At 33.7% G+C, this 26,150-nt stretch overlaps 2 protein-coding genes across 2 annotated transcripts; one reads left to right on the forward strand and one right to left on the reverse strand.

Moving 5' to 3' along the window:
- Positions 1 to 151: 151 nt before the first annotated feature.
- Positions 152 to 25,077, reverse strand: LOC120200819. Its single transcript, XM_039201567.1, has 11 exons — positions 25,067 to 25,077; positions 13,869 to 13,875; positions 3,974 to 4,374; positions 3,792 to 3,888; positions 3,621 to 3,710; positions 3,046 to 3,076; positions 2,628 to 2,710; positions 2,070 to 2,231; positions 1,006 to 1,116; positions 651 to 717; positions 152 to 566 (listed from the first exon to the last, which is right to left on the reverse strand). The coding sequence occupies exons 3-11, from the start codon at positions 4,318 to 4,320 to the stop codon at positions 292 to 294; spliced, it is 1,263 nt and encodes a 420-aa protein (XP_039057498.1). The 5' UTR covers positions 4,321 to 4,374; positions 13,869 to 13,875; positions 25,067 to 25,077; the 3' UTR covers positions 152 to 291.
- LOC120200817 lies at positions 20,096 to 23,948 on the forward strand. The gene is made up of 4 exons (XM_039201566.1): positions 20,096 to 20,881; positions 21,390 to 21,545; positions 21,646 to 22,311; positions 22,702 to 23,948. Exons 1-4 carry the CDS (start codon positions 20,546 to 20,548, stop codon positions 23,806 to 23,808), a joined length of 2,265 nt encoding a protein of 754 aa, XP_039057497.1. The 5' UTR covers positions 20,096 to 20,545; the 3' UTR covers positions 23,809 to 23,948.
- Positions 25,078 to 26,150: the final 1,073 nt, after the last annotated feature.

The raw sequence follows: 26,150 nt of genomic DNA on the forward strand, positions 1-26,150 counted from the left end.
AGGATAACAATTTTTTATTTAGTCTATTAAGGTATTGATTTTGAGATCTATGGTATTTTTTACAGAGTTATTAAAATTTGTTATTTTGAAGTGATGAATTCTAATAAAATATAAATATTTTATTCTTCCAATATTCTCTCTTTTTTCTCAAGAAATAACGGATAATGAAAGGGGGGAACAGCCCAAAATTCAACATCTTAAAACTCATTTCCGGCCACTGAAAACTATATCGTAGCACCCATTTCCAGAGCTTTACTTTTCTACAAAGTTAAACAAATAAAGACTACAATCTCATGCAGCCCTGCCATTTGGTTCCCGGTTGCTGCCTTTGCGATTCCAAATAGGAGTGGTTTCAATAAGCTCATGGGGTACAAGTCGTTTTTCGCGCTTAGTAAGCTTGCGGAATTTTCTTACCCTTAGCCTGGCTATCTCGGCCTCCTCTTCTGGGGTCGTTTCCCTCACTACTATGGTTAGCCGGCACTCGGGTTTCTCTCTAATTCCGGATCGCCCTTTACCATGATAGGAAACTCTCTTCAAAAATAACCCCTTTCCGACAAATGCCTCCTCTGTTTAACATTGAAACGAAATGAAGAATGAATACAAGCACAAGAATTCAAAGTGATACAAGCATGCTCATTTCCACTTCTTACCAACTAGCAGACGCTCAGGAACCAATCCATGATTATGGGTAGCATTTGCTTTAGCCGAGTGAATAACCTGCATTGCAAGGTGTTATATAATTATAAAAAATGTTAGAACTCTATTGTTCGCCGACAATGCAAAAGTATTTTCCTTCTAAACAATACCAAAAATATAGTTGGAGCAGTACAAATTTCGGATTCTTTTCCAATTTTCTTTTTCCGGATTTCCTTTGGGGGTAAATAGCTATAGCTTCTTACTAAGATGAGTTTAAAGTAGATCAAGTGCAGAAATTTCAACGATAAACAACACAAATACTTCAAAAAAGAACTATAGCTCAGCAATAGGGTCGAGCTGTTGAATTACCTGATAGACAGTTTCAGCAGCTCGCTTTACTGTCACTTGCAACTGCAACAAAGCATCCTCAACTCTCATACCACGAACTAATGCAGCAACCAAGTTGACCTTCTTAGGACTCTAAAACAAGCAAGTCAGCCAAAGTTAATTCTACTAGATAGGAACATCAGGAGCATGGCAATACAGCATAACAACGGTAGTACAAGGTCCCATATTAGTTAAGTAATCATTTTTTCCCCTTTTTTGGTTAGCTCTGAGTACACCATTATTTACAAGTAGGGTCAACTGATTTAATGCTAAAATTTCACCAGCTTTATCATTGGGAACTAACTTGAATGCAGGAAAGACATGGCTAATTTACCCCAAGCAGAATTTAGGCAAGTGGTTGTAATATTGGAAATTCAGAAACTAGCCTCCATCAGTTTTAGTAAAGATATATTAACAAGTAGTTGAATGGACGTTCTATGATATGTTCTCAAGCATGATATCACAAACAGAAGTTAGCAACAAGTCTGTTTAAGCGGAATTTCTCTCTAAATCTCCTAAAGCTTGAGAGCAAATGCATCTATTTCACTAATAGCTTTAGATCCCAAGAAAGATCCCATCCGCTTGACTATGTCCTATAGAAATTTTATGCAAAGTTCATCGACTAAAGGACTCATAATATAATTTATTTCAACTGATCAAAAATAAGATTTATGTTCAGAAGTGTAAACCGAATATGGTGTTTTCCATATATTAAGCTAAAAAACTCAAATAAAGATGGAGACGAGCCTTTTTCTTAGCATGCTTATGTAAATTTTCCAAATTGAAAACGTCTCATGTAATAGGGTTTTCTTGTTATTTAAGATTGGCAACTATTACATGTAGAGGATCATGCATCCCTAAAATTATAAAATTTTATCATATCTCTGTATTTTCATTACATAAAACTGATATTTTATAGCTCCCAAGTAGTCCCTACCAATTAAATTACCTGCCTCTTTTCTTACCTTCAAGTAAACCGCCTTCAAATATTGAAATAAGCAAAAAGTTCAAAACAATAAATTCTGGGTTACTGTTCAGGAGGTAACCTGTTTTATCTTCTTTAACACTGCTTGAACTTTTGTGCGATTGGGAGCAACTTTCTTCTCTTCAGTCTTTCCACTATTTATTGCCAAAACAGGAGTTAATGGTGATGCAATTGCCGTCTCTTCAGACGAACCTGCTAGTAGCTCCCTTGAAGTGGAAATTCCCTATGCATGGACAACAAAAGACAACTTATTCAAGGATACAAAAATATGAAAATAAGAGTAAGTGAAATTTTTGTGAAAAGCTTGAGATGAAAATCCAAATATTTCAGAACCAAATAAGAAGATATTGGATATACAATTGCCTTTAGATCAGGATAAGAACACAAGATAAGAAATTTTGTTCATAACACTGTAAAATTGTTGAAATTTTGCTTTTTATCAGTTAGAAGCATTCTATTGATCTTCAATAAGTTGAGACCACCTCAAACCAAGGGAATCATATAGTCAAATGCAAGTCCTTTTCCAACAATGAACAAATAAGAAACTCTGATCTTTTTGCAGAAAGAACCCATCGACAAGCAAAATTATGACAAATTGAAAAGAACAAGTTGGCATTACCGATTGTTGAAAATACTGATACAAAGGCGTTGAGATACTTGCAGAAGGTGATCTCCACAATCTCTGATAACTAGGCAGCTCACCTGCATAAATATATCAAGTACTTTTTTCATACTCGAATTCAATTTCCTAGGTTGTTGTTTGTTTTTATATTATTGGTATATCGGAATGATTTGGAAATGGTATATGTTTGTAACTAGGTGATTAACCTAGGAGGTAGTTTTTGTGTAGGGTATTATCATATACATGTCGGTAGTGTTGTTTAGCGCTGTGTTGAGTGCGCTACCATCATTTTTGGGTGGTAGTGTGATCTTATTGTATTTGGTTTTTAACGAGGCCTTCCTTTTTATCAAAAAAAATTCCCTACTCACACAAAGAATCACAAAAAAAATGCAATTGGTGTCTCTTTCAGACGAACCTGCTAGTAGCTTCCTTGATGTGGAAATTCCCTATGCATGGAAAACAAAAGACAACTTATTCAAGGATACAAAAACATGAAAATAAGAGCAAGTGAATTTTTTGTGAAATTCCCTATGCAGGTCCTTTTACAACAATGAACAAATAAGAAACTCTGATCTTTTTGCAGAAAGGAGCCATTGACAAACAAAACCATGACAAATTGAAAAGAACAAGTTGGCATTACCAACTGTTGAAAATACTGATACAAAGTCGTTGAGATACTTGCAGAAGGTGATCAAGAAATATACTAGCACAATTCAAATCAATTGGACCATGAAACAAATTATTTCACGTCAATTGACCTATCAGTGTTAACAAAAAAAAGTAAGATTCAACAACAAGCACATTTGATCTAAGGTTGTATTCTAAAGCCATTTCTCAATTAAACTAACAGTATTCACTCTAAATCACCTCAATTATATTTACTAAGCAAAACAATCACTTCAAGTAAATTAAAATATCATGACTACAAGTGCAAAAAAACTTCAGAAATCATACAACTGTACATTACTTATGATTTAAAGGAACGCTTACAATGTATACCGCCCTAGACAACGGCTTGCTAAGTGTGCGATACACATCAATAACACGGCCAGATTGTTCAGCAGCATATTCTCTCTCTTTCTAGCAATTCCAAAAAAATAATTATAATTCTAAAAACAGATATGAATCCGAAACCAAATTATTTGTTTGGAATGACCAAACCTCCGATTTTGAATGAACAATGTCAGGATGCAGTTTCTTCTGCCAATCCTTGTACCTCCTCTCTAACCCATCAACCTCAATTTCATGTTTTTTCTCTCTGTTACTAGTTTTAAAAATTACGGAACAAACAAGGAAATAGAAGCAATAATTGGGGGGTGAAACTAGAGGGAAAATGCACTTACAGTCCAAAAATTTGAAAGTAATCGATGGATAAATCAACAGGCTGAATGCTCCGGCAGGAATCACAATACAAGAACGGCGTCGAGCCAGGAGCGTTGGCGATGCAGTTCCAGCACGGTTTCGTTGTAGAATCGAGATTTGCGGCGGATTGCGAACAGAAACTTAGAAGGGAAATTTTTGAATCAGGGAAAATTTCAGGGCGTAAAGGAGCCCTAGAAGAAGATCGGAGGTGAGAGGATAAAGATGGAATTTTTGAATTTGCAGAGAAAGGAGCCAAACGACATGTCGTCGGAAGAAGTCTGCGGAAAGCGGCGGAGAGAGGAGACCATAGCTGCTTCGTCTTGTACATCTTTCCTTCCGCTTTTACTTAGAAACCCTAAAAGTAAGTAAAGAGAAAACTGACCTTTTTTCCCTGAAGGATTTAAATTCTATTTAATGTACTCCGATTTACTTGAAATGAATATATTTTCAAATTGAATTAAATATTTTTACAAAAATTATTAGATATTAGTTTATGATTTAATAAAAAATTAATTTTAAAAAATATTCTTAACCTTAGGATGATAACCTGTTATAGATTTAATTTTTTTTAAATTTTTTTTATAAAAATACACATCATTATTTTAAAATCATTTATGAAATTATTATTTATTTTATTGGTGGTGTACCAAACGATAACCTAATTTTTTATATGAAATTATTTAGTTTGAAATTGGTATCAATCAACTCATGATTCAATTGACAAATATTAATGAGTTTCAACCTGCATGCTTCCAAAATTTCATACCAGACTACAATATTCGCTTATCAAAAAAGCAAAATTCAATTCCCTAGCCACACAAAAAAGTAAAAAAAAAAAAACATGTAATTGGCGTCTCTATAGACGAACCTGTTAATATCTTCCTTGAAATGGAAATTCCTTATGCATGGAAAACAAATGACAACTTATTCAGGGATACAAAAACATAAAAATAAGAGTAAGTGAAATTTTTGTGAAAAGCTTGAGATGAAAATCCAAATATTTTAGAACCAAAGAAGAAGATATTGGATATACAACTGTCTTTGGACCAGGATAAGAAATTTTGTTCATAACAATGTAACATTGTTGAAATTTTGTTTTTTATCCGTTAGAAGCAATCTATTGATCTTCAATAAGTTGACACCATCTCAAACCAAGGGAATCGTATAGTCAAATGCATGTCCTTTTACAACAATGAACAAATAAGAAACTTTGATCTTTTTGCAGAAATGAGCCATCAACAAATTGAAAAGAACAAGTTGGCATTACCAACTGTTGAAAATACTGATATAAAGGTGTTGAGATATTTGCAGAAGTTGATCTCCACAATCTATGATAACTAGGCATCTCACATGCATAAATAAGTACTTTTTTCATACTCAAATTCAATTTCCTACTCACACAAAGAAGCACAAAAAAAAACATAAAGTATAAAAAATATTCTTTTCTCAATTATAACTTCAAATTGAACTTTAACTTCATACAAACACACACATAAAAAATATACTAATAAAAAAATTAACCAAATACAAGAAAATGATCTTATTCATGAAACAAGCTAAATCGAACGGAGTATTAATAGTCAAATGATTTAAATTTCATTTTTTTATATAAAACAAAAAATACCCATCTTTTCTTTCTCGAACTCAATCTCAAATTTAACCTTAAGATTACCCAATAAAAAGAAGAAAGAGGGAAGGAAATAAATTAACCAGGTAAAGCAGGGGAGTTTAAGCGAAAAATATAATAAGATTATTTGGCAGAATGAGTATTGTTATGTTCTAATCATCTTCCAACTTGACGAATAGCACAATGTAAATCTCTCTGCCACCCCACCGTGTTCAAAAGATCTTCTCTTTTAGGCCTTTCGTCGAAATCCTAACAAAAAACAACAAACAAAATACATTAGTAGAAATGAGAATTAAGAACCCATTATATATATATATATATATATATATATATATATATATATATATATATATGAAGATTAAATGCAAAAGAATTAATAAAAAGTTGAAATTTAAAAGAAATGAGATTGGAAGAGAGAGCTAACATACTTGTTTGATGTCGTATGAAGCTAAAAATGAGTGTACGGAGTCGGATTTAAAAGTGTGGTGAACGGTAAAAACCCTAAAAAAGGTTTTGCATTGAAGGTGAGAGGGTAAACCCGATTGAACATGGAGCAGATTCTTGGGTCTGGATAGTAATCAAAGAAGAAGGAAATTTTAATTTTTTGAGTAAACTACACCCATGGTCAGTTAATTATGGGTTTGTTGATGAATAAGACACTTTATATATACATATATAAGGTTACAAACATGTTACATAATTAAAATATTGTTATAAATAAGTTATTTTAACATTGAAATTGAAACATATGGCTAGTGTGGTATGATATATTAATATTTTTAATCTTTAAAACATGTATATTTTATTAATTTTGTCTTAATTTAAAATAATCTTATAAATTTAACATTTTATATTTAGAAATTTCATCAATTTAGTCTTTTTTACGTATTAATAAACCAAGTGAGTCTATCGGATTAATGCAGTACTTGGATATGTCTAATGTGATATGATATAATTGTATTTTTAATCTTTAAAACATGTACATTCTATCAATTTTGTCCTAATTGAAATAATCTAATAAATTTAACTTTTTATATTTAAAAAATCTATCAATTTAATCTTTTTTAAATATTGATAAACTAAGTGAGTTCATCGGATCAAAGTAGTAGCTGAAAAATTATATGTTGTCATAAAAAATAACAAATTATTGTCAAATTGTTAGAATACTAAGAAAGTAATTTAACATTTCTAGTATTATTTTGAACTTATTTTAATTTATATTACGTATAAAATTGCTTGATTTTTGTAAGAATGTTTTACAATTATTATGGATATTGAAATTTTGGTATTAGTTAATAAATTGACGTCTTGATCATGAGAAGATAAAAAAATTTAAATAATGATCACTTCAATGTCCAATATAATATACTAGGTTCATCCTGTAACGTATTAAGTTTAAGATATTACATAAAAGATAGAGATACAAATTTACAACATAAAAATAAATGACTCGTGTCTTAAACCCTTAGGGGCATTTGGTTAAGGTCATATTGGATTACCAGGGGAATAGAATGTCATTCCCCCGTTTGGTTGGTAAACATTCTCAATTCCGGTAATAAGTTATTCTCAACAGTGGTATTTTGGAGTATATTATCGGAAATGTGATTACCCCTTCCCTTAGGTATTGTTACATTTTAGACTAAAATGCCCTTAATTTTTTTTTCAAAAATATCCTGTCGTTGAATAAAAAAATTCTACAAAGATTAAATTACAAATTTATCCTTAAACTATTTTAGCTTTACAAAAAGTCTATAATTAGAATTTTATATGAAGTTCAGGTGTTAAAATAAAATTTTACTATTTCATTAAACCTATTTATCTTTTTAATTTTGTAAAAAAATTATATAAATTTTATGAATTTAAAATTTTTAAAGAAAACATATAAATTAAGTATAATAAAATTAGAGTAGAATTCAACTTGTTAAAAAATAAATATATAATAAGGACAATTTGGTAAAATATACATTCCAATAATATTTTTTTTCTTTAACCAAACACTGCAATATTATATTCCTGCTAAACGAACCAAACACAACAATGCAGCATTCCCAGTAATCTTATTCCCGCCGGTAATCCTATTCCCACCGGTAATATTATATTTCGTGAACCAAACGCACCCTTAATTAACTTAAAGATACTCTTATGAAGAAATAATGAATTTGTTATAGATCTTTAGGGATGATAGGAAAATATATATTGCATTTCCAAAATTGATTTGCTTTGATTCACAAAACTAATTTCTTCTCAGCAAATGCTCTAAGCCTGAATGATGGAGAGAAAGCGGACGAAATGAAAAAATAGAGCTAGGGGAAAGAGGATGACACCATCACCATGCCTAATTACCTTTTAAACCCTAAGTCTACACTCAACAATTGAAAGAGTAAATTAGATTTGATTTCCCTCAAGGGGCATATTACACTTTTGGTCCTTTCTTTTTTACTCGCAATTTTAAAATCTTATTCTTAATATCAATTAGATTTGATTTTTATTCGATTATACTCAAATCTTGATTAACAAATTCAATATTTTATATTAATTATCAACATTTTAATTGAGTCAATGTCAAAATATTGACTCCAAATTTTGAATCGATACAAAAATAAATTTTATTATATAAATATTTTTTATCAAAAAAATCTCATAAATTAAATAAAAAACATATTTATGGGCGGATGTAGGCATGGACCTATCCAGGCGGCCAAGCCATGACATCTTAAATAAAGAGATAATCTCGGATATCTATCCTCTTTTGACGAGGTAAAAGTTTTGGTTGAGGTTCAGCAGATGTCGATAATCCCGGATCGTCTTGGGTTGATGGTGAATGGTCATTCTTAAACGATTAAAATGAGATCGGAAGTGTATGAGGGGGATCGACAGTTTATTGACGGGATCTTTTGCTACACAAACGAGGAGTTTCACGTGGTGCATGGGGTGGAGGGATTCCAATGTAATGATGAGGTGCATACTATTGCTATGAGGATCGAGGAAAATATGGATAATGGAATTCAATTTTGCCTGGTCGGGGTGACAAAGTTGGAGCCGTTCAATCTTTGTTGATTCCCGAGGATAACTATTGTCATGGATAATTGATGGAGACCAACTGTAATATTTTGCATGATGTGCCTGCTATTTCTGATAGTGAGAGTTTGGGTGATGGTCTTGGGCTGAAGCGTGGTAAAATCAAAGATGATAGTGATGCGTATATGAACCCATTTTTTTCTAGGCATAATGCAAACAAATTCTCCTAACGTTTGACCATATATGCAATTGTGCCCAAATCATTTTTTTTGAAGCATTTGATCTCCCCACGTTTCATTTTTGGTCAAAAATCACCCTTGTTGGATGAAAACCGTAAGTCAACTGACGGTCAACAGTTCCAGCTGACTAAGCAAGTACATGTGGACAACAATGATGATGTGGCGTGTCCACGTCACCAATATATACTGACATGGAATTGACACGTCAACAATTTTTTTTTTGTTTAAAAAATTAATTTCAATTAGAATTTTGCACCGATAAGGAGAGTGTAACTCTCCTATTGGTGCGTATTAGCAAGCATAAATTAAAGGTTGCTATTTGCGTGAAAGAGGATTTGAACCTGGGGCAAAGGCATGATATAGGATTACCCTTGCCACCAGGCCAAGCATGCTATTTAATTTTGTAATGAAACAAAAGCTTATTTAACCCATATTAAATCTTCAGTTTAATTAAACCAAATAAAACACGTTTCAACTATCTCAGAGGATCTTCAAACCTAAAACCAAGTATCTCCAAATTCAAATTGATCTAAAACCCTAATTTCATATCCCCTTTCAATTCCATCTCCATCAAATTCGAAAAGAACAAATTTTGAATCTTTTCCCCTTTCAATGAGTCCATCTCAAATGCAATAGAAGGTGAGTTTAGTTTTTAAAGAAAAACCTTGAATATTTGGGTTTGTTTAGGATTAATGGGTTTGGCTAAATGATTTGGTTTATGCCTTTGTATCTAATCATTTGTTAAATATTTGGGTTTTCTAACTTGTGGGTTGTTAATAACCGTACAAATTGATGTGAAAATTTGTTATGGTTATTTTTTTCGAATTGGGTTTTGTTTGGGTTTTGCACGAAAGGGTATATATTTGGGTTTGTGCATCTATTATTTGAGTTTCCAGTAATGAATCGAAGGTGAAAATCATAATTTTGATGCATATATCATCGGTGGGGATTGCATTTTGTAGGGTATATGAGTGGTGGGGACTGCATATTTGGTTTTTTTATATTGGGAAAGTGGTCCCTCCATGTTCATGCATCCATTGTTTGTTTTTTTATTGCGAAATGCAAGGCAAGCCAACTATCTTTCTTGGGTTCGGTTTTTTCAGATGATGATGATTTCTGGGTTTTTGTTTGATTCAGTGTTGTTTCATAGTTTTATGATAGATCAGTTCCTTTATATGATTAGTTTTAGATACTAGTGTTTTTTGGTATTTAAATATATAGATTCTCGTTCGAGCTTGTTTGCTTAATAGTTTTGGAGAATTGAAGACCCGATTTTGCATTTAGTCAAGCAGTTCAAAATATGTATTTTGTTTTTCATTTTTTCCCATTGTGGTTTGCTGAGGAATGCTTCGAATTGAACATACATTTCCCAATGAAGTTTTTGATTTGGATAGTTCAGTGTCAACTCTTGATTTAACTCACAATAGATTAGGTATGACCTTTCTCAACTTTAATTTTTAATAATTACACTCTTAAACAGCTTAGTGAATCCTTAGTTTTCCCCTTTATCTTTTCATTCCATGCAGTTGAAATTCTTGTGGATATGCAACATTTGGTAAGAAATATGCAAGTTTTGTTTGCAATATTTATAGCTTCTTTTGACTCGTAAATGTTGAATAATGTTGTTCTGATGTAAAGACTTCATTATTTTTGGCCACTTTTTGTACATTCGTAAGTTTTTGGGACACTAAATGTGTTGTTATGTTTGGAAAATGCATTTGATTAAAATATTTTATCGAGCATTTGTATGTCCTTATTAGCATATTGGCTTTTTGTGATGGATGAAGTGATTTTATTTCTTTTCCTAAAATAAAAGATGGTGAAAGCTTAGCTACCTTTTAAAGTATCTCTTCCTTTTTCCCTGCACAGATTTTAGCCACTAATCTTATTGAGCGACTATCAATTAATCTTGGGAAGCTTCAGTCTCTGAAAGTTATGATACTTGATGGGAATCAAATTACTACCTTGCCAGATGAATGTAATACCCTTTCCTAGATAAGTAAGAAAGATCTAATATATACCCATTTCTTTGCCTCATGACAATGTCTGCAATCTTCGTGGTTTAATTAAATTGAAGATTTAACATGGGTTAAATAATCTTTTGTTTTATTACATAACCAAATAGCATGCTTGGCCTGGTGGCAAGAACAATCTCGTTTCACAACTTTGCCCTAGGTTTGAATCCCTTTTCATGCAAATAACAACCTTCTCTTATTGGTACAAAATTCTAATTGAAATTAAAATTTTAAACCAAAAAAATTGTTGACGTGTCAATTCCACGTCAGCATATATTAGTGATGTGGACACACCACGTCATCATTGTTGTCCACCTGTGTTTGCTTAGTCAGCTAGAGCCGTTGACCGTCAGTTGACTAACGGTTTTTATCCAATGAGGGTGATTTTTGACTCAAAATGAAACGTGGGGAGGTCAAATGATCCAAAAAAAAAATGATTTGGGCACAATTGCATATATGGTCAAACGTTAGTGTATTTGTTTGCCTTATGCCTTTTTTCTATTGGGTCTAGTTTCTTAGAAGTACCCATTTCGATTGCCCTCAACGTGGGCCTTATCTCTTCCTTTGTTAATCGGGATGAGACTATAAATAAGCAAGTAGTGGGTCTTCCTTCAGCCAATCAGGTTATTAGTCCTAGCATGGAATTTCCTAGAGCAGGTGTCCTCGCCTCCAACTAAGAGAAATAATAAAAAGTCCAAATCAGTCATTAAAAGCAAAAAGAAAGTTAGGTCTAGAGAAGAATATTGTAGTGTTTCAGTTGATGGAGTTGGACGAGAAAATTCGTGCCTGGTAGCTGTCAATGGTTTATCCTCTGAAGCAATGGCCACTTTTGAAGTCGGTTCCAGTTTGGGCATCGAGTTCAATGCCACAGATCGAGTGGTAATGGCCAGATTCGAGAAAATAGAGAATGATCCCGAGCGCTAAACCATATCCAGGTTGAGTTTCAAGGTACCTTCTGTGCATTTTTTACTGATTCATGGTTTTACCTATATTTATCTGGATATTAGGAATAAGCAAAAAAGTTAGAGCCAATAAAAGTGCTATTTCACAGTGCAAAGCTAATGTTATTCTACTGAAAGAAACGAAAATGAAAGAAGAAAAATTGATGATTCTGAATCGGCTTAAAGGTAGTTCGTTTGATGAGTCTGCATTTGTTCTGTCTATCAGATCTGCTGGTGGGTTGCTATATTTATGGAATTCTAAATGTTTCTAAGTGCAAAGAAAGATTCTGCAAAACATTTTTGGTACTGGTTGGCAGATGTAGCAAGTACAATCTGGATTTCAGGGTGATTAATGTGTATGCCCCCAACGATTAAGCTGAAAGAAGAGATTTTTTTTCTCTCATTTGAAGCTACTCCAAATAGGTTCTAGGGTGGTTTTTTAATGAAACCTTCCGGTATGTCCGGTTTTTGTATGTTTCTCTTATTTTAAATTATACGAAACCACCCTTTTGAAAAATAATAATATTTTTATTAAACTTAAAATTTAGCTGCAATCATATTTTATTAAATTAATTTAAATACAGTCCTACTTCTAATTTAATTTTGCCTGAATCCTTATAAAGCTTGAATATTTATCTTTCACTTATTTTGGATTTTTAGCATTCTTTCATTGGAATTTATTATTATTTTTGAACTTTTATGCTTTATTTTTTGTTTCGCTTCTTAAGTTCTTGTGAATTTGTAGTGTTGTTAGCACTCAGCAATTTTTATACGTTCAAGATTACAATAAAAATCTAAAAGGTATTTTTCATATCGTATTTTATTCACTCAATTTTTTTATTTATATCTTATTTTATTCATTATTTCTTCAAGTGCTTTATCATATTAGATAAATATATATTGTTAATCTGTTATTACTAATGAAATTATGACACTTTTCTTATGCTAAAATAATAAGAGGAAAATAATAAATTCTTACTTTTTAAAATTAAAACTTACATCATAATTAAACGATGAAAATGCACACCGTAACATTCCTATTGAAACATTTGTCGGTACAAGTCAAGAGGCATCTACTCAAATTTTATATGAAGAATCTTCGAATACATGTAGAGAAAAGTCTACCACTAACATCAATTTTCGATAACACTCTTTCTGTACGCGATCTAATTTTGCGCAAGTCAATTAGTTACTCATTAAGAAAACGAGATGTTTTAAAATATTTAATTAGTTGAAGTATTCATCGACTATTACTTTTTTTTTATTTATATTAATTCAGTTGATAATATTTTTTTCGGATTCGCCGTATAGCATATTGATTTTTTAAGTTTAGTTATTGTGCACGTAAGTTGAGCACCTCAATTTAATTCTTACAAGTCTTATCATATGTAATAACTTATAAGCAAACATTTCATGCTTTTATTAACAAATGAGAAAGTAAATTATTTTGAAATATATCAATTTTTCTAACAGTATTTTAAGGAATTGTTTATATATACACACTTACCCATCATGCATTAAGGACAAACAATATATGGTTAAACCAAAATGACATTGGCCTATTACCATATGAAAGAAATACGTACAAGTGGGCATTGCATCCACTGCAAATCTACGTGGCTAAGATTGAATGGCATCCAATGACTAAAAAGATTGAATCTCTTTTCTCGATTTTTTTATTAATTTTGGGTGAATATAAAATACTATTTTTTTAAAATATCTTAATCATTTGACATTAAACGCTCATATGCTTATGTACATGTAGTTCTCTAATCCGAAACCTCAATAAATAAGAACAATTCATTAACCAATAAGATCGCTTGGGTCATGTTGGTTCAATATTTTAAATATATGAATTAAGAGAAACCTAATGTCAAGTGTTTAGTTATAACTAATTTTGAAAATGAACCCTAAATATTAAGCACGATCTAAACTTTTATAATCACCACCAATGGCCATACAATACACATTTAAAATTTCCATTTTTGAAGTTAGGAGATGTTGAACCCTCAACATCAAATCATTTGCCCACCAACCTCATTGCTCTACAAAACTCCAAGAATTTTGCAAAAGCCAAACTGTCTAGCCAAACCATTTATCTCATTAGTTAAATAACACGTAATCTAAGTGGTAAAAAAATTATTATCCCTTTAGAATATATAAATTTAAATAGTTACGTTATTTGTATGGTATGTATATGTTTTCCACAAGTTAATTTTTTTTTTTCTAAAAATATATTATATTATAAGCACTTCATACTATTAAAAATTTAAATTTAATTTTTTTAAATAATTACATTATAATATTCAAACACACTTTAAATTCAAATTAACTTAAATTTTTTTATTCTATTCATAATTTTATGACTAAATTTCGAGTCCTGATAAGAAAAAAGCATGAATGCTTGGTTTTTTCAATTTCATGGTTGAATTATATGTATGTACGTAAACATTTTCTCTAGTTGTTCGGAAAGCTATATAAGAAACAGCTTAATTATTTTAATAAGTTTCAATGAATTAAAATCTATTTTTGAAGAAGTGCATTCAGAAAATAACAGCGTAATAATAAATTAATAAGATCCAGGTAGTATTTAATCAAGTATTAATTAATTTGAATCCATCCCCTAACTAAAATTAAAAGTTGAATGGCATGAGTATATATTTGAATTAAAATTAACTTTAAATAATAATATTAAATTTGTTATAATCTTATAATCTGCGACTTGGATTCGAATTTCGAAATCTTATTATTAATTTTGTAAAACTAAATTTCTATAATAAAAAAGATTAACTTTATTTCCCGTAAGAACTGTTGCGGAAGACGGCTATCGGATAGAGCAAAATCGCAACTGATAATTTGAGAAAATAAAAATGAAGATAAAAAGAGACACAAAATTTACGTGGAAAACCCTAAATAATATAGGGTAAAAACCACGGGCAACGGTAGAAGAATTTCACTATGAGAAAATAGGAATTACAACCTCTCTCGATCTACCAAGGAGAAAACAATGATAATTCTCTCTTGATAAAAAGGAGAAAACAACTCTCAAGAAACTCTCTAAATTCTCTCTAGTATTGGAAGAAAGCTAAAATGATTTGAGATGGTTTTGAAGCTAAATGAGCTAGGGTATTTATAGTTGAAACTTAAGGACTAATTTGTAAATACCTTAACTTACAATGGCTAAAATTAAGGTTCTACCATTGTTGAAAAATCAACAATTTCTGCAGCCCTTTCTAAATGTCAACAAATGCTGCCACCAAATAATTTCCACCGAAAGTTTGGTTTACTTTCGGTGATGCCACTTATTTTCAACAATCTCCCACTTGAATATTTGATTGGAACAATCATATCTTCACACAATTCTTTCTACCTTGTACCATTATGTTGCTTACGTCTCTGACAGGCCACAAGAAGATCGACACCAGGTAAATTTATCAGCATTGATCGCCTTTGTCATGAAATCTGCTATATTGTCTTTGGTATGGATCTTCTGCATATCTACCGTCCCTTCTTCCACCTTTTCACGAATTAAATGGTATTGAACTCGTATGTGTTTTGTCCTTGAATGAAATGCTGGATTCCTTGCTAGATGCAAGGCGCTTTGACTGTCACAAAACAGAGAGACATACTCTTGATTGTGCCCAAGCTCCTCCGATAGCATCTTCAACCAAATTGCTTCTTTACTGGCTTGTGTAGCTGCTACATATTCTTCTTCTGTTGTGGATGTAGCCACAACTGACTGTAATTTTGAAACCCAGCTTACAGCTCCACCAGCAACTTTAAACACATATCCTGTAGTAGATTTGCTTTTATCCAAATCGTCTGCATAGTCAGAATCTACATACCCATTGATTAGTAAGTTTGATCCTCCGTAACATAATGCAACATTTGAGGTCCCTTTGATGTATCTCAGGATCCTCTTTACTGTATTCCAATGCTCTTTGCCTGGATTCGCCATGTACCGACTAACCACTCCCACTGCTTGTGCAATGTCTGGTATTGTGCATATCATAGCGAACATCAAACTTCCCACTGCTGATGCATACGGTACTCGAGACATCTCCATCCTCTATTCTTCACTGCTAGGACTCATACTGGAGGATAATTTGAAGTTAATAGGAAGAGGGGTAGAAATTGGCTTACAATCTTGCATGTTGAATCGTGACAAGATTTTCTTCAAGTAATTCTTTTGTGAAAGCCAAATCTTCCTATTACTTCTGTCTCGGTGAATTTGCATCCCTAGAATCTTGTTTGCTGATCCCAAGTCCTTCATTTCAAATTCCCTAGCCAGTTGTGCCTTCAATTCTTCAATATGATCTTTGTTGGGTCCTACAACCAACATGTCATCTACATACAACAACAATATAACAAAATCGTTATCACCAGACCTCTTGAAATAAGCACAAGGGTCTGCATTAAGTATGTTGTATCCAAGGCACATAATGAAGGAATCAAATCTCTTATACCAACACCTCGGCGCCTGCTTTAGACCGTATAGAGATTTGTTCAACCTGCAAACCAAGTTCTTCTTTTCTTTTTCTTCAAAACCTTCAGGCTGGAGCATATAAATTTCTTCTTCAAGATTTCCATGAAGAAAAGTTGTTTTAGCATCTAGCTGCTCTAGATGTAAATTCAATGTAGCACACATTGTCAAAACTACTCGAACTGTTGTTCGTCGAACCACAGGAGAAAATATTTCATTGAAATCAATACCTTCTTTTTGAGCATATCCTTTGACTACCAGTCTTACACGATACCTCTCAACTTAATCGTCACCATTTCGCTTGATTTTGAAGACCCATTTGTTACCAATTGGCTTCCTTCCTTGTGGTAGTGGCACAAGGTCCCATGTATTATTTTTATGAAGGGCTTTGATTTCTTCTTGCATCGCCATCATCCAAAGTGAAGCATCTGAGCTGTTTATTGCCTCCTGGTATGTTGATGGCTCACCGTCCTCTGTTAAAAGGCAGTATGCAACATTTCCTTCTATAATATAATCTGAGTGCCAATTGGGACGTCTTCTCACACGATCTGATAGACGAGTTGTTGGAGCTTCAGAACTCCCTGGTTCTTGTTCATCATGTGCTGGTTCTGCTTCAGAAGAATCTCCTTGTTCAACCTCATTTTTCATATGTATCTGTGTAGTCTCTGACTTTTCAGCGCTATCATCATCTTATTTTCTTTGTAACTTATCTTCTACAAAGATAACATCCCTGCTAATGATCACTTTGCGGGCAGTAGGATCCCACAAGAGATACCCCTTTACACCATAAACATACCCCAAGAATTTGCATTTCCTGGATTTTGGATCCAGCTTTGAAATTTCTTGGGAGTTGTACATCACATACACAATACTTCCAAATACATGGAGGTTTGAATAATCAGCTGGTTTACCAGTCCACATCTCTATTGGTGTCTTCAACTCTATTGCAGTTGATGGAGCTCGATTCACCAAATAACAGGCGGTATTGACTGCTTCTGCCCAGAATGATTTTTCTAGGCCTGCATCCCTCAACATTGCTCTTGTTCTTTCTAACAAGGTTCTGTTCATCCGCTCTGCCAGTCCATTTTGTTGAGGAGTATTCGCCACTGTGAACTGTCATTTGATGCCTTCTTTCCTGCAAAAGTCATCAAATTCTTCACTTGTGTATTCTCCTCCATTATCTGTTTTGAAACACTTGATTTTATTTCCAGAATCAAGTTCCACCCGCGCTTTGAAGTTTTTGAAAGTTGAAAACACATCGGACTTCTTCTTAATAGGGTACACCCAACATCTCCTAGAGCAGTCATCAATAAATGAGACAAAATATTTTGCTCCGCCTAGGGATGTAACTGGTGCTTGCCATACGTCAGAGTGAACCAGTTCTAGAACACTTTTGCCTCTAGAATTTGATGTGTTGAATTTCAACCGGTGCTTGTTATGCAATGCTCACATAAAGTAAGTGATACCTTTGTTAAGCCTGGAAGTAGCTTTTGCTCCACAAAGACTTTCATTCCTTGTTCTGACATGTGTCCAAGTTTCTTATGCCACAGCATTGTAGAATCTGAACTACATGAGGCAACAGAGGCTTCTGCTTCTAGCAATGTCTCTCCCTTAAGCATGTACAAGTTTGCAGCTATCTTTTCACCTTTCAGCACCACAAGCGCTCCACAGAACACCTTCATGATTTATTTCCGTGTTTCAATCTTGCTAGCATTATTATCCAACAATCCGTAGGATAATAAATTTTTCTTCAGACCTTTCACGTGCCGCACATCTCGAACAACTTTAATTGTTCCATCATACATCTTCAATTTGATGGTTCCCACGCCAACGATCTCTAAGGCATGATCATTGCAACTATACACAGATCCTCCTGAGACAGGTTCATAATGATGGAACCATTCTCTTCTTGAGGTCATGTGATATGTTGCTCCCGAATCAATGAGCCATATATCTGTAAATCATTTTCTGCCTTCCACGGTGGTTGACGCTTCACAACATAGAACATCTCCATCATCTGAAGTGTTTACGGTATTGCCTTGTGGATTAGAGTTTTTATTTAGACTCCAACAATCATTCTTCAAGTGACCCTTCTTTCCACAATTGTAGCACTTTAAATTCTTCTTGCTCCTCGACTTCGATCTACCATGTTTGTGATTGCTGCTTTGGCCACGTTCTGTTGATCTCCATCTCATCGTTGTCATCGTTGTCAATGCTTCTGCTTGTTGCATATTTACTTGCCTGTCTTCCTTGTTCTTGTGCCGATTTTCTTCTTGTAGAACAGCAGATGCAACGTCATCGAAGACTAGACTAGTGACATTACTGTTTGTCAAGTTGATGATGAGTTGATCATACGAATCCGGTAGACTTTGAAGTAGAAGTTCAGCACGTTCTTGTTCTCCTATTTTACAACTTAAGGATGTAAGCTGAGAAAATAAAGTGTTCAGTGTATTTAAGTGCTCCGTCACTGAAGTAGATTCTGGCATGCGGAGAGTGTACAATTTTCTCTTAAGAAAAATTTTATTGTGCAACGATGTGGCCTCGTACAATTTGGTGAGATGATCCCATATCTCCTTAGCTGTCTTCTTCTCCTCGATGCTTGACAATACTTCATCTGCTAATGCTAGATGAAAGTTTGCCATAGGATTCCCGTCCATCTCGTTCCATTTGATGTCATATACGAAATCCACCGGCCTTTCATTGATAGCCGCTAGACACCCGTCTTTCCTTAGGATGGCCTTCATCTTCAATTCCCACAATGAGAAATTTCTCCCATTGAATTTTTCAATATCAAATTTCGTTGCCATAGCTTCTTTTACGGATAGCTCCCACTATTTCACTATCGTGAATAGTTCTCTGGAACCTTCAAAGAATGAGTAATAACTTCTTATTTTCTTATGTGTGGAGGATCCACCTTTTTGTGGCAACCATAAAGACAATAAGCAGATATTACACACTCTAATCTAGCTCTGATACCAATTGTTGCGGAAGACGGCTATCAGATAGAGTAAAATCGCAACTGATAATTTGAGAAAATAAAAATGAAGATAAAAAGAGACACAAAATTTACGTGGAAAACTCCTAAATAATATAGGGTAAAAACCACGGGCAACGATAGAAGAATTTCACTATGAGAAAATAGGAATTACAACCTCTCTCGATCTACCAAGGAGAAAACAATGATAATTCTCTCTTGATAAAAAGGAGAAAACAACTCTCAAGAAACTCTCTAAATTCTCTCTAGTATTGGAAGAAAGCTAGAATGATTTGGGATGATTTTGAAACTAAATGAGCTAGGGTATTTATAGATGAAACTTAAGGACTAATTTATAAATACCTTAACTTACAATGGCTAAAATTAAGGTTCTACCATTGTTGAAAAATCAATAATTTCTACGGCCCTTTCTAAATGTCAACAAATGATGCCATCAAATAATTTCCACCGAAAGTTTGGTTTACTTTCGGTGATGCCACTTATTTTCAATAAGAACTGACCGAAAAAATTCCCGTGAGAAGTGCAAATAAATTAAAACATCAATATAAAAATATTATTAATTAGGATTTGAAAAAATAATTATTTTTAATTGAGCTGATATTTAATTATTTATAATTTAATCATGAATTTTATAAAAACTGAGACGAAGATAATTATAATTCTATATTTAATAATTTACTAAATTATCATATATTTAAACGGATAAAAATGAGAATGGATAAAACGGAAGTCAACTAAATCCCGTTTCATCTGGATCCCGTTGATCTCTCTCTTCTCTTTCTCTTTCTGTTTCTCTGGGTCGCTTCAAGTTTAACCCTTTTGTCTTCGTTTGTCTCCAACTCTTAACCCTACTTCTTAGCCTTTTTAACGCACGAGTCGCAACATTCTCTCTTTTTCCTTCAACTTTCTTCATTCATCAGAACTCTCTCTCTTTTAATTATATAAAGGGACCCATTCCCTTCTGTATCTGTCCCCCAAGAGTTATTTTTCCCCTTCAAAATCCAATCAGCTTAGCCATTTTTCTCTCTCTTTCAACTAGCTGTTTCTTTTCCTTCTATATTTTGATTCAAGAATCCCAAGATTGTTTTGTTTTTGGTATTTTGGGTCTTATATTTCAATACATCCAGGGAGGTTTCATATAAAATTTCTGGGTGGTTTGGGTTTTCCCAGAAAAATTAGCGATTCGAGGAGTTTAAGGTTGTTTCTTCTCGGTTTTCCTTTTCCGGGTTTGGACAATGGTGGCGAAGATGATGAGGTGGCGACCGTGGCCGCCTCTGGTTTCAAAGAAGTACGAGGTGAAGTTAATTGTAAAGAGTTTAGAAGGGTGGGATCTGAAAGGGGAAGGCGAGGAGAAGCTGGATAAATTAACGGTGGAGATTCGATGGAAAGGTCCAAAGGCTTCCCTTGGTTCTTTAAGACGAACGGTTAAGAGGAATTTCACTAAAGAAGTCGAAGGCATTTGTCAGAATGGCGTCGTTGTGTGGGATGAAGAGTTTCAGTCCCTTTGTAGCTTATCGGCTTATAAAGAGAACGTGTTTCATCCATGGGAAATCGTTTTCTCTGTCTTGAATGTAAGTCTCAAAAGAACAGATTCTTTTATTTTCTGGGTTTTATGGAACCAATTTTTTCTTTATCTTCAAAGAAATGATAAATTGTTTAGAGTTTTAGGGGACTTGAATGTTTTAATTTTATATTTCCTGCATTTTGTTTGGTATGTTCTTTTGATTGGTCTGGAATTTAAATGAGGAATTTATGATCTGAACTATATTTTTCTTTTATACAAATCCATAGGATTGAATTTAGCTTAGAACAACTTTTTTACGAATAATTCGGTTGTCTTGTTCCCGCATGACAGTCGACTATAGGAGAGTTTGACACGTTTCGAAAAATTGCTAATTCTATTCCATAGAAAACATCCGAAACAGCTGTTTCCATCCTTGTTTTTCATGTTTGACTTATTCTTCTGTCTGAATTTCTTGATCCGTTGAAACTATGCTAGGTTAGGTCTTTCTTTTATCACCATATTGTTGTCAACATTGTACTGGATTTCGTTTCAACAAGCTATCTTTCTTGACGCAGGGCTTGAACCAGGGACCGAAGAACAAGGTTACAGTTGTTGGGACTGCATTTTTGAATCTCGCTGAATATGCATCTGCTGCTGAAGATAAAGAGTTTGAGCTAAAAGTACCTCTCACGCTCTTGCTCGGTGTTGCCAAGCCTGGTCCCCAACTCTGTGTATGCGCCTCTTTAAAAGTTAAACTCTTATATGTTTGAATTCTAGGTTTCTTTTATGTTTTCTGATATTCCAATTATTAAGTTATCTGTCATCACGTAGATATCACTTAGCCTTTTGGAACTAAGATCTGCTCAAGAAACCACTGAGCCAGAACAGAGAGCTGTAGTGCCGATTGCATTGCCTTTCCAGTCTGGAGAAAGTGTCACAATGGAAAAGGATGAGCTTTCTGCGATTAAAGCTGGTCTTAGAAAAGTGAAATTTTTTACGGAGTATGTTTCTACCAGGAGAGCAGAAAAGGCTTGTCGAGAGGATGATTGCAGTGAAGGAAAGTGTTCTGCTCGAAGTGATGATGGTGAGTATCCACTGGACACGGATTCACTTGATGATTTTGAGGAAGGAGAATCAGATGAGGTGAAAGATGACACAACCATAAGGAAGTCATTTAGTTATGGTACTCTTGCACATGCAAATTATGCTGGGGGATCATTTTACTCCTGCACGGGAACCAGTGAGGATTGGGTGTACTACAGCCATCGGAAATCAGATGTAGGCTGCTCAAACTTTGAGGATTCTGCTACATTCATGTCAGAGGTATCCCTTCTGCAGACTTCAAAGCGCAGCATTTTGCCTTGGAGAAAAAGGAAGCTGAGTTTCAGGTCTCCTAAAGTGAAAGGGGAACCACTGTTAAAGAAAGCCAATGGAGAAGAAGGTGGAGATGACATTGATTTTGACCGCCGTCAGCTTAGTTCTAATGAATCATTTGGGGTAAGAATATTTTTTTATTTAATTCACATTTAATCTTTCTGAACATCTTCGAATTGCTTAGATGAATATTTCTTTCTATTATTAATCTTGTAAGTTTTCTATTTATCACGTTGTTTTCTCACGAATTCATGCATATGTGAAGATGCTATTTTTTCTGTATCAAATTGGGGATTTGGATATCTTTCGTTGACATAACAGCTCATATCTTTAGAATCTCTTCTAGTTTGGAAGGTTCCCTTTCTTCATTGACTTAATACATTTTGAAGGTCATCGTTGGGTTCTATGTTAAGAAATAATGTAGTATTATCAACTCCAATTGTTTGTTCTTGCACAACTGTTACTGGATTGAAGTGCATTAGGATCTAAATAGAAGTTCGTTTGTTTTGGCAGTGGCACAAAACTGATGAGGATTTAGCAAATCGTTCATCAATTTCTGAATTCGGGGATGACAATTTTGCCATTGGCAGCTGGGAACACAAAGAATTGGTAAGCCGTGATGGACACTTGAAGCTTCAAGCCCAAGTCTTTTTCGCGTCTATTGATCAACGGAGTGAACGAGCAGCTGGTGAAAGTGCATGTACGACCCTTGTTGCTGTTATTTCTGATTGGTTTCAGAAAAACCGTGATTTGATGCCTATTAAGTCTCAATTTGATAGTTTGATTAGAGAAGGCTCATTGGAATGGAGGAACCTCTGTGAGAATGAAATCTACAGGGAGCGGTTCCCTGACAAGCACTTTGATCTCGAGACAGTTCTCCAAGCTGAAATACGTCCTCTTTCTGTAGTGCCAAAAAAGTCCTTTATCGGGTTTTTCCATCCTGAAGGTATGGACGAGGGAAGATTTGACTTTTTGCATGGTGCAATGTCTTTCGATAACATCTGGGATGAGATTAGTCATGCAGAATGTCCGAACAGTGCTGAACCTCAGGTTTACATAGTTAGTTGGAATGATCATTTTTTTATCCTGAAGGTTGAACTAGAAGCTTATTATATCATTGATACTTTAGGAGAGAGGCTTTATGAGGGATGCAATCAAGCTTACATCTTGAAATTTGATCGCAATACTGTAATGCACAAGCTACCGAATGTTGCTCAATCATCAGATGACAAGTCAAATGGCAACCAGTTCATAACAGCAGCTGCTGCTGAACCAAAAAATCCACAGGTTCAACAGGTCAATGCTAAGGAGGGTTCCATGTCAGAGGCTGTAGTTACCAAACCCGAGGAATCGCTCAAGAGCGAAGGTACCGATGAGGTTGTTTGCAGAGGTAAGGAATCCTGCAAGGAGTACATAAAGAGCTTCTTGGCTGCTATACCTATTAGGGAGTTGCAAGCAGATATCAAGAAGGGTTTAATGGCATCTACACCGCTACATCATCGACTACAGATTGAATTTCACTACACCAAGTTCTTGCAACCACTGCCGGGGACTTCTGCTATTCAAACCACAACCACCTTGCCACTCTCAGATGTTCCATTCTCCGAAGTTGCTGCATAGGAATTACTGTAAATTCTAGGAGAAAGTGTGATTACTCTAACTTGTTCTTTTTTTTTTTCTGTGAGAATCTTATGATGCGAATTGGGTTTAACAAAGAGGAACCGATTTTAGCCTTTTGTTGGGTTTGTCCCAAGTTTGCTGGAAATAGAACATTAACCTTTCTGGTATTTTGGAGACGATTTTCTTTTTTCTCATATGATTAAGCTGTTGATCAGGGGTGAATATTTGATCTAGTCGAGTTAAAAAAATTTGAGTTATTCGAATTTGATTAATCATATTTTATGACTCAACACGAAATAAGATTTTGACTTGTTCTTGTCAACGTTCTAGCTTCGTTGGTTTGACTTTTAAAATCAAAGCATGTAAACCTCAGAGCTAAATTCCACAGAAAGGAAGACAATGAGGGGCGCAAAGTCTTTGATTAAAAAAGATTTGATGTGTTTCGTCTTTTATCAAGATCCCATGGTTTTAAGATATTATGAACATATTTTTAGTGTAAAATTTGCAGCTATATTGAGTAGGGTGTAATTGAGTTAAGCGTAAGAAGTTTGAGTTAGAGATGTACTTGAAGCTTAAGCTATGTTTTCATAATGCACGTTGAAAGGGGAATATAATTCATCTATAAATTAGTTTGCAGTCCCACCTGTTTATTTGTATAGGAGAGGGTTGATTTTACCTCATGATTTTATCAGTGTACTCGTGTATTTCCAAAATAAAATTATAAAAATTTATTAAAAAATAATTTAGCAAAATATAATTTTAGATAATTTTTTTATTCCTTCTACCAAACATCGTAATTCATATATATATGACAAATTCTGGGCATACTTGCACCAAGTAGACAAGAATCAGATTTAAGTTGTAGAAATCGGTCGTTTTCTCAACCGCAACATCTCTCGAAAAGTCAGTATCCAAAGAATCTAGGATGAAATCGCCACCAAGATCATCATCACTATGAAAGGCTAGAGTCTTATATCTACCCTCTTGACTATGATTTGATTACCAAACATAGTGAAGAACTCTACAAGAGAAAAAATACAAGAAAAAATTATCAAATACAATCTTGGATGAGTACAACTTAAACTTACGAGTTTGTATTCAACAGACATATTTTTATGACCACTAGATTATCTATAATCAACTCAACCTAAGTTCTGATACCGTTAAATGTGACACTTAATTTTGATTCGGTTAAATTCGATGGATCTAAGGGCCACACAAAATTACTAAAGTGATTAACCATTTTTGTTTTGAGAACTTCTTTACTTAAAAATCTTTAAAACATAATCTTTTCGTTATATAACTATATCTAGTTTTTGATACCACTAAATGTAATACCTTAATCCCGATTCGGTTAAATTTAAAGGATACGAGTGTCACACAAAATCACTAAAATGATTAATCAATTTTGTTTTGAAAAATTCTTTACTTAAAATATTTAAAACATAATATTCTCGTTATATAAATATCATAAGTATTAAATAAATTATACAAAATACGACGCTCTATAATTTTAAAATTGTGTATATCAGAATAATAGAGTTACTAATTATTAACAAAATACATAAGATCTTGTGAATATATAGCACAAATAATTATTAAGGTATTGTACTCTAAAAGAGGCTTGATGCTGAAATCTCTCTATGATGAAACTCCACGGATAGTATTCAGTCTAGCCACCTACGAATGAAAACATCTGAATGTTGTGTTTGACAAGCTCAATAACACACAACTACACTACAATAATCTATGCAATCCATAATATAAGCATGCGATACAAGTATAAACATATAGATACAAGTAACAAGTATGAATCATCTCAACATACATCTCATGATAATAAACCTATCATACATCACTATTAATATAAACATCACACAACACATTATAAAAGTAGTTGGATCAAAGATTTTGGACAACACAACATCAAACCAATGATCAAATCCGATGCTTGAATCACACAATATCAAGCGTTAGAATGTATGGTGTCTGAACCACACAACATCAAATTAAAGAGCAATGTGGCTTCCGAGCCATACAACATCAGACCATGTGTAGCATCGCAATGGCGCATGTGTGATATGATATTCATCTAGTGTAGGCAATTTTAACTTTAAATCCTCCATCATGATAAGAAATCTGAGAGGATCAACTATTTCGAAAGAAATTTAAAAGAAATATTTGAAACAAACGAAAAAAATAAAGAATTTTCTTTTATGATCAAAACGTTTATTTAAAAATTTTAATAATAGAGTAAATATGTTTGACTGATTAGTTAAATTGCTCATCTTTGTTCTCTCGTATTTTCTTAGGTCATGGGTTATAAACATATTAGGAGCACT

Source organism: Hibiscus syriacus, unplaced genomic scaffold (assembly GCF_006381635.1).
Source record: "Hibiscus syriacus cultivar Baekdansim isolate YM2019G1 unplaced genomic scaffold, ASM638163v2 tig00006570_pilon, whole genome shotgun sequence".
In the NCBI taxonomy this organism is placed as follows: domain Eukaryota; kingdom Viridiplantae; phylum Streptophyta; class Magnoliopsida; order Malvales; family Malvaceae; genus Hibiscus; species Hibiscus syriacus.

Excerpts from the sequence above, each read along its gene's own strand:
- LOC120200819 (XM_039201567.1), bottom strand. The coding sequence starts at position 4,320 with ATGTACAAGACGAAGCAGCTATGGTCTCCTCTCTCCGCCGCTTTCCGC. Across the intron at positions 3,889-3,973 it reads TACTTTCAAATTTTTGGACT|AGAGAAAAAACATGAAATTG; the intron begins GTAAGTGCATTT and ends AACTAGTAACAG. Across the intron at positions 3,077-3,620 it reads TGTCTAGGGCGGTATACATT|GGAATTTCCACATCAAGGAA; the intron begins GTAAGCGTTCCT and ends TTCCATGCATAG.
- LOC120200817 (XM_039201566.1), top strand. The coding sequence starts at position 20,546 with ATGGTGGCGAAGATGATGAGGTGGCGACCGTGGCCGCCTCTGGTTTCA. Across the intron at positions 21,546-21,645 it reads AGCCTGGTCCCCAACTCTGT|ATATCACTTAGCCTTTTGGA; the intron begins GTATGCGCCTCT and ends GTCATCACGTAG. Across the intron at positions 22,312-22,701 it reads GTTCTAATGAATCATTTGGG|TGGCACAAAACTGATGAGGA; the intron begins GTAAGAATATTT and ends TTGTTTTGGCAG.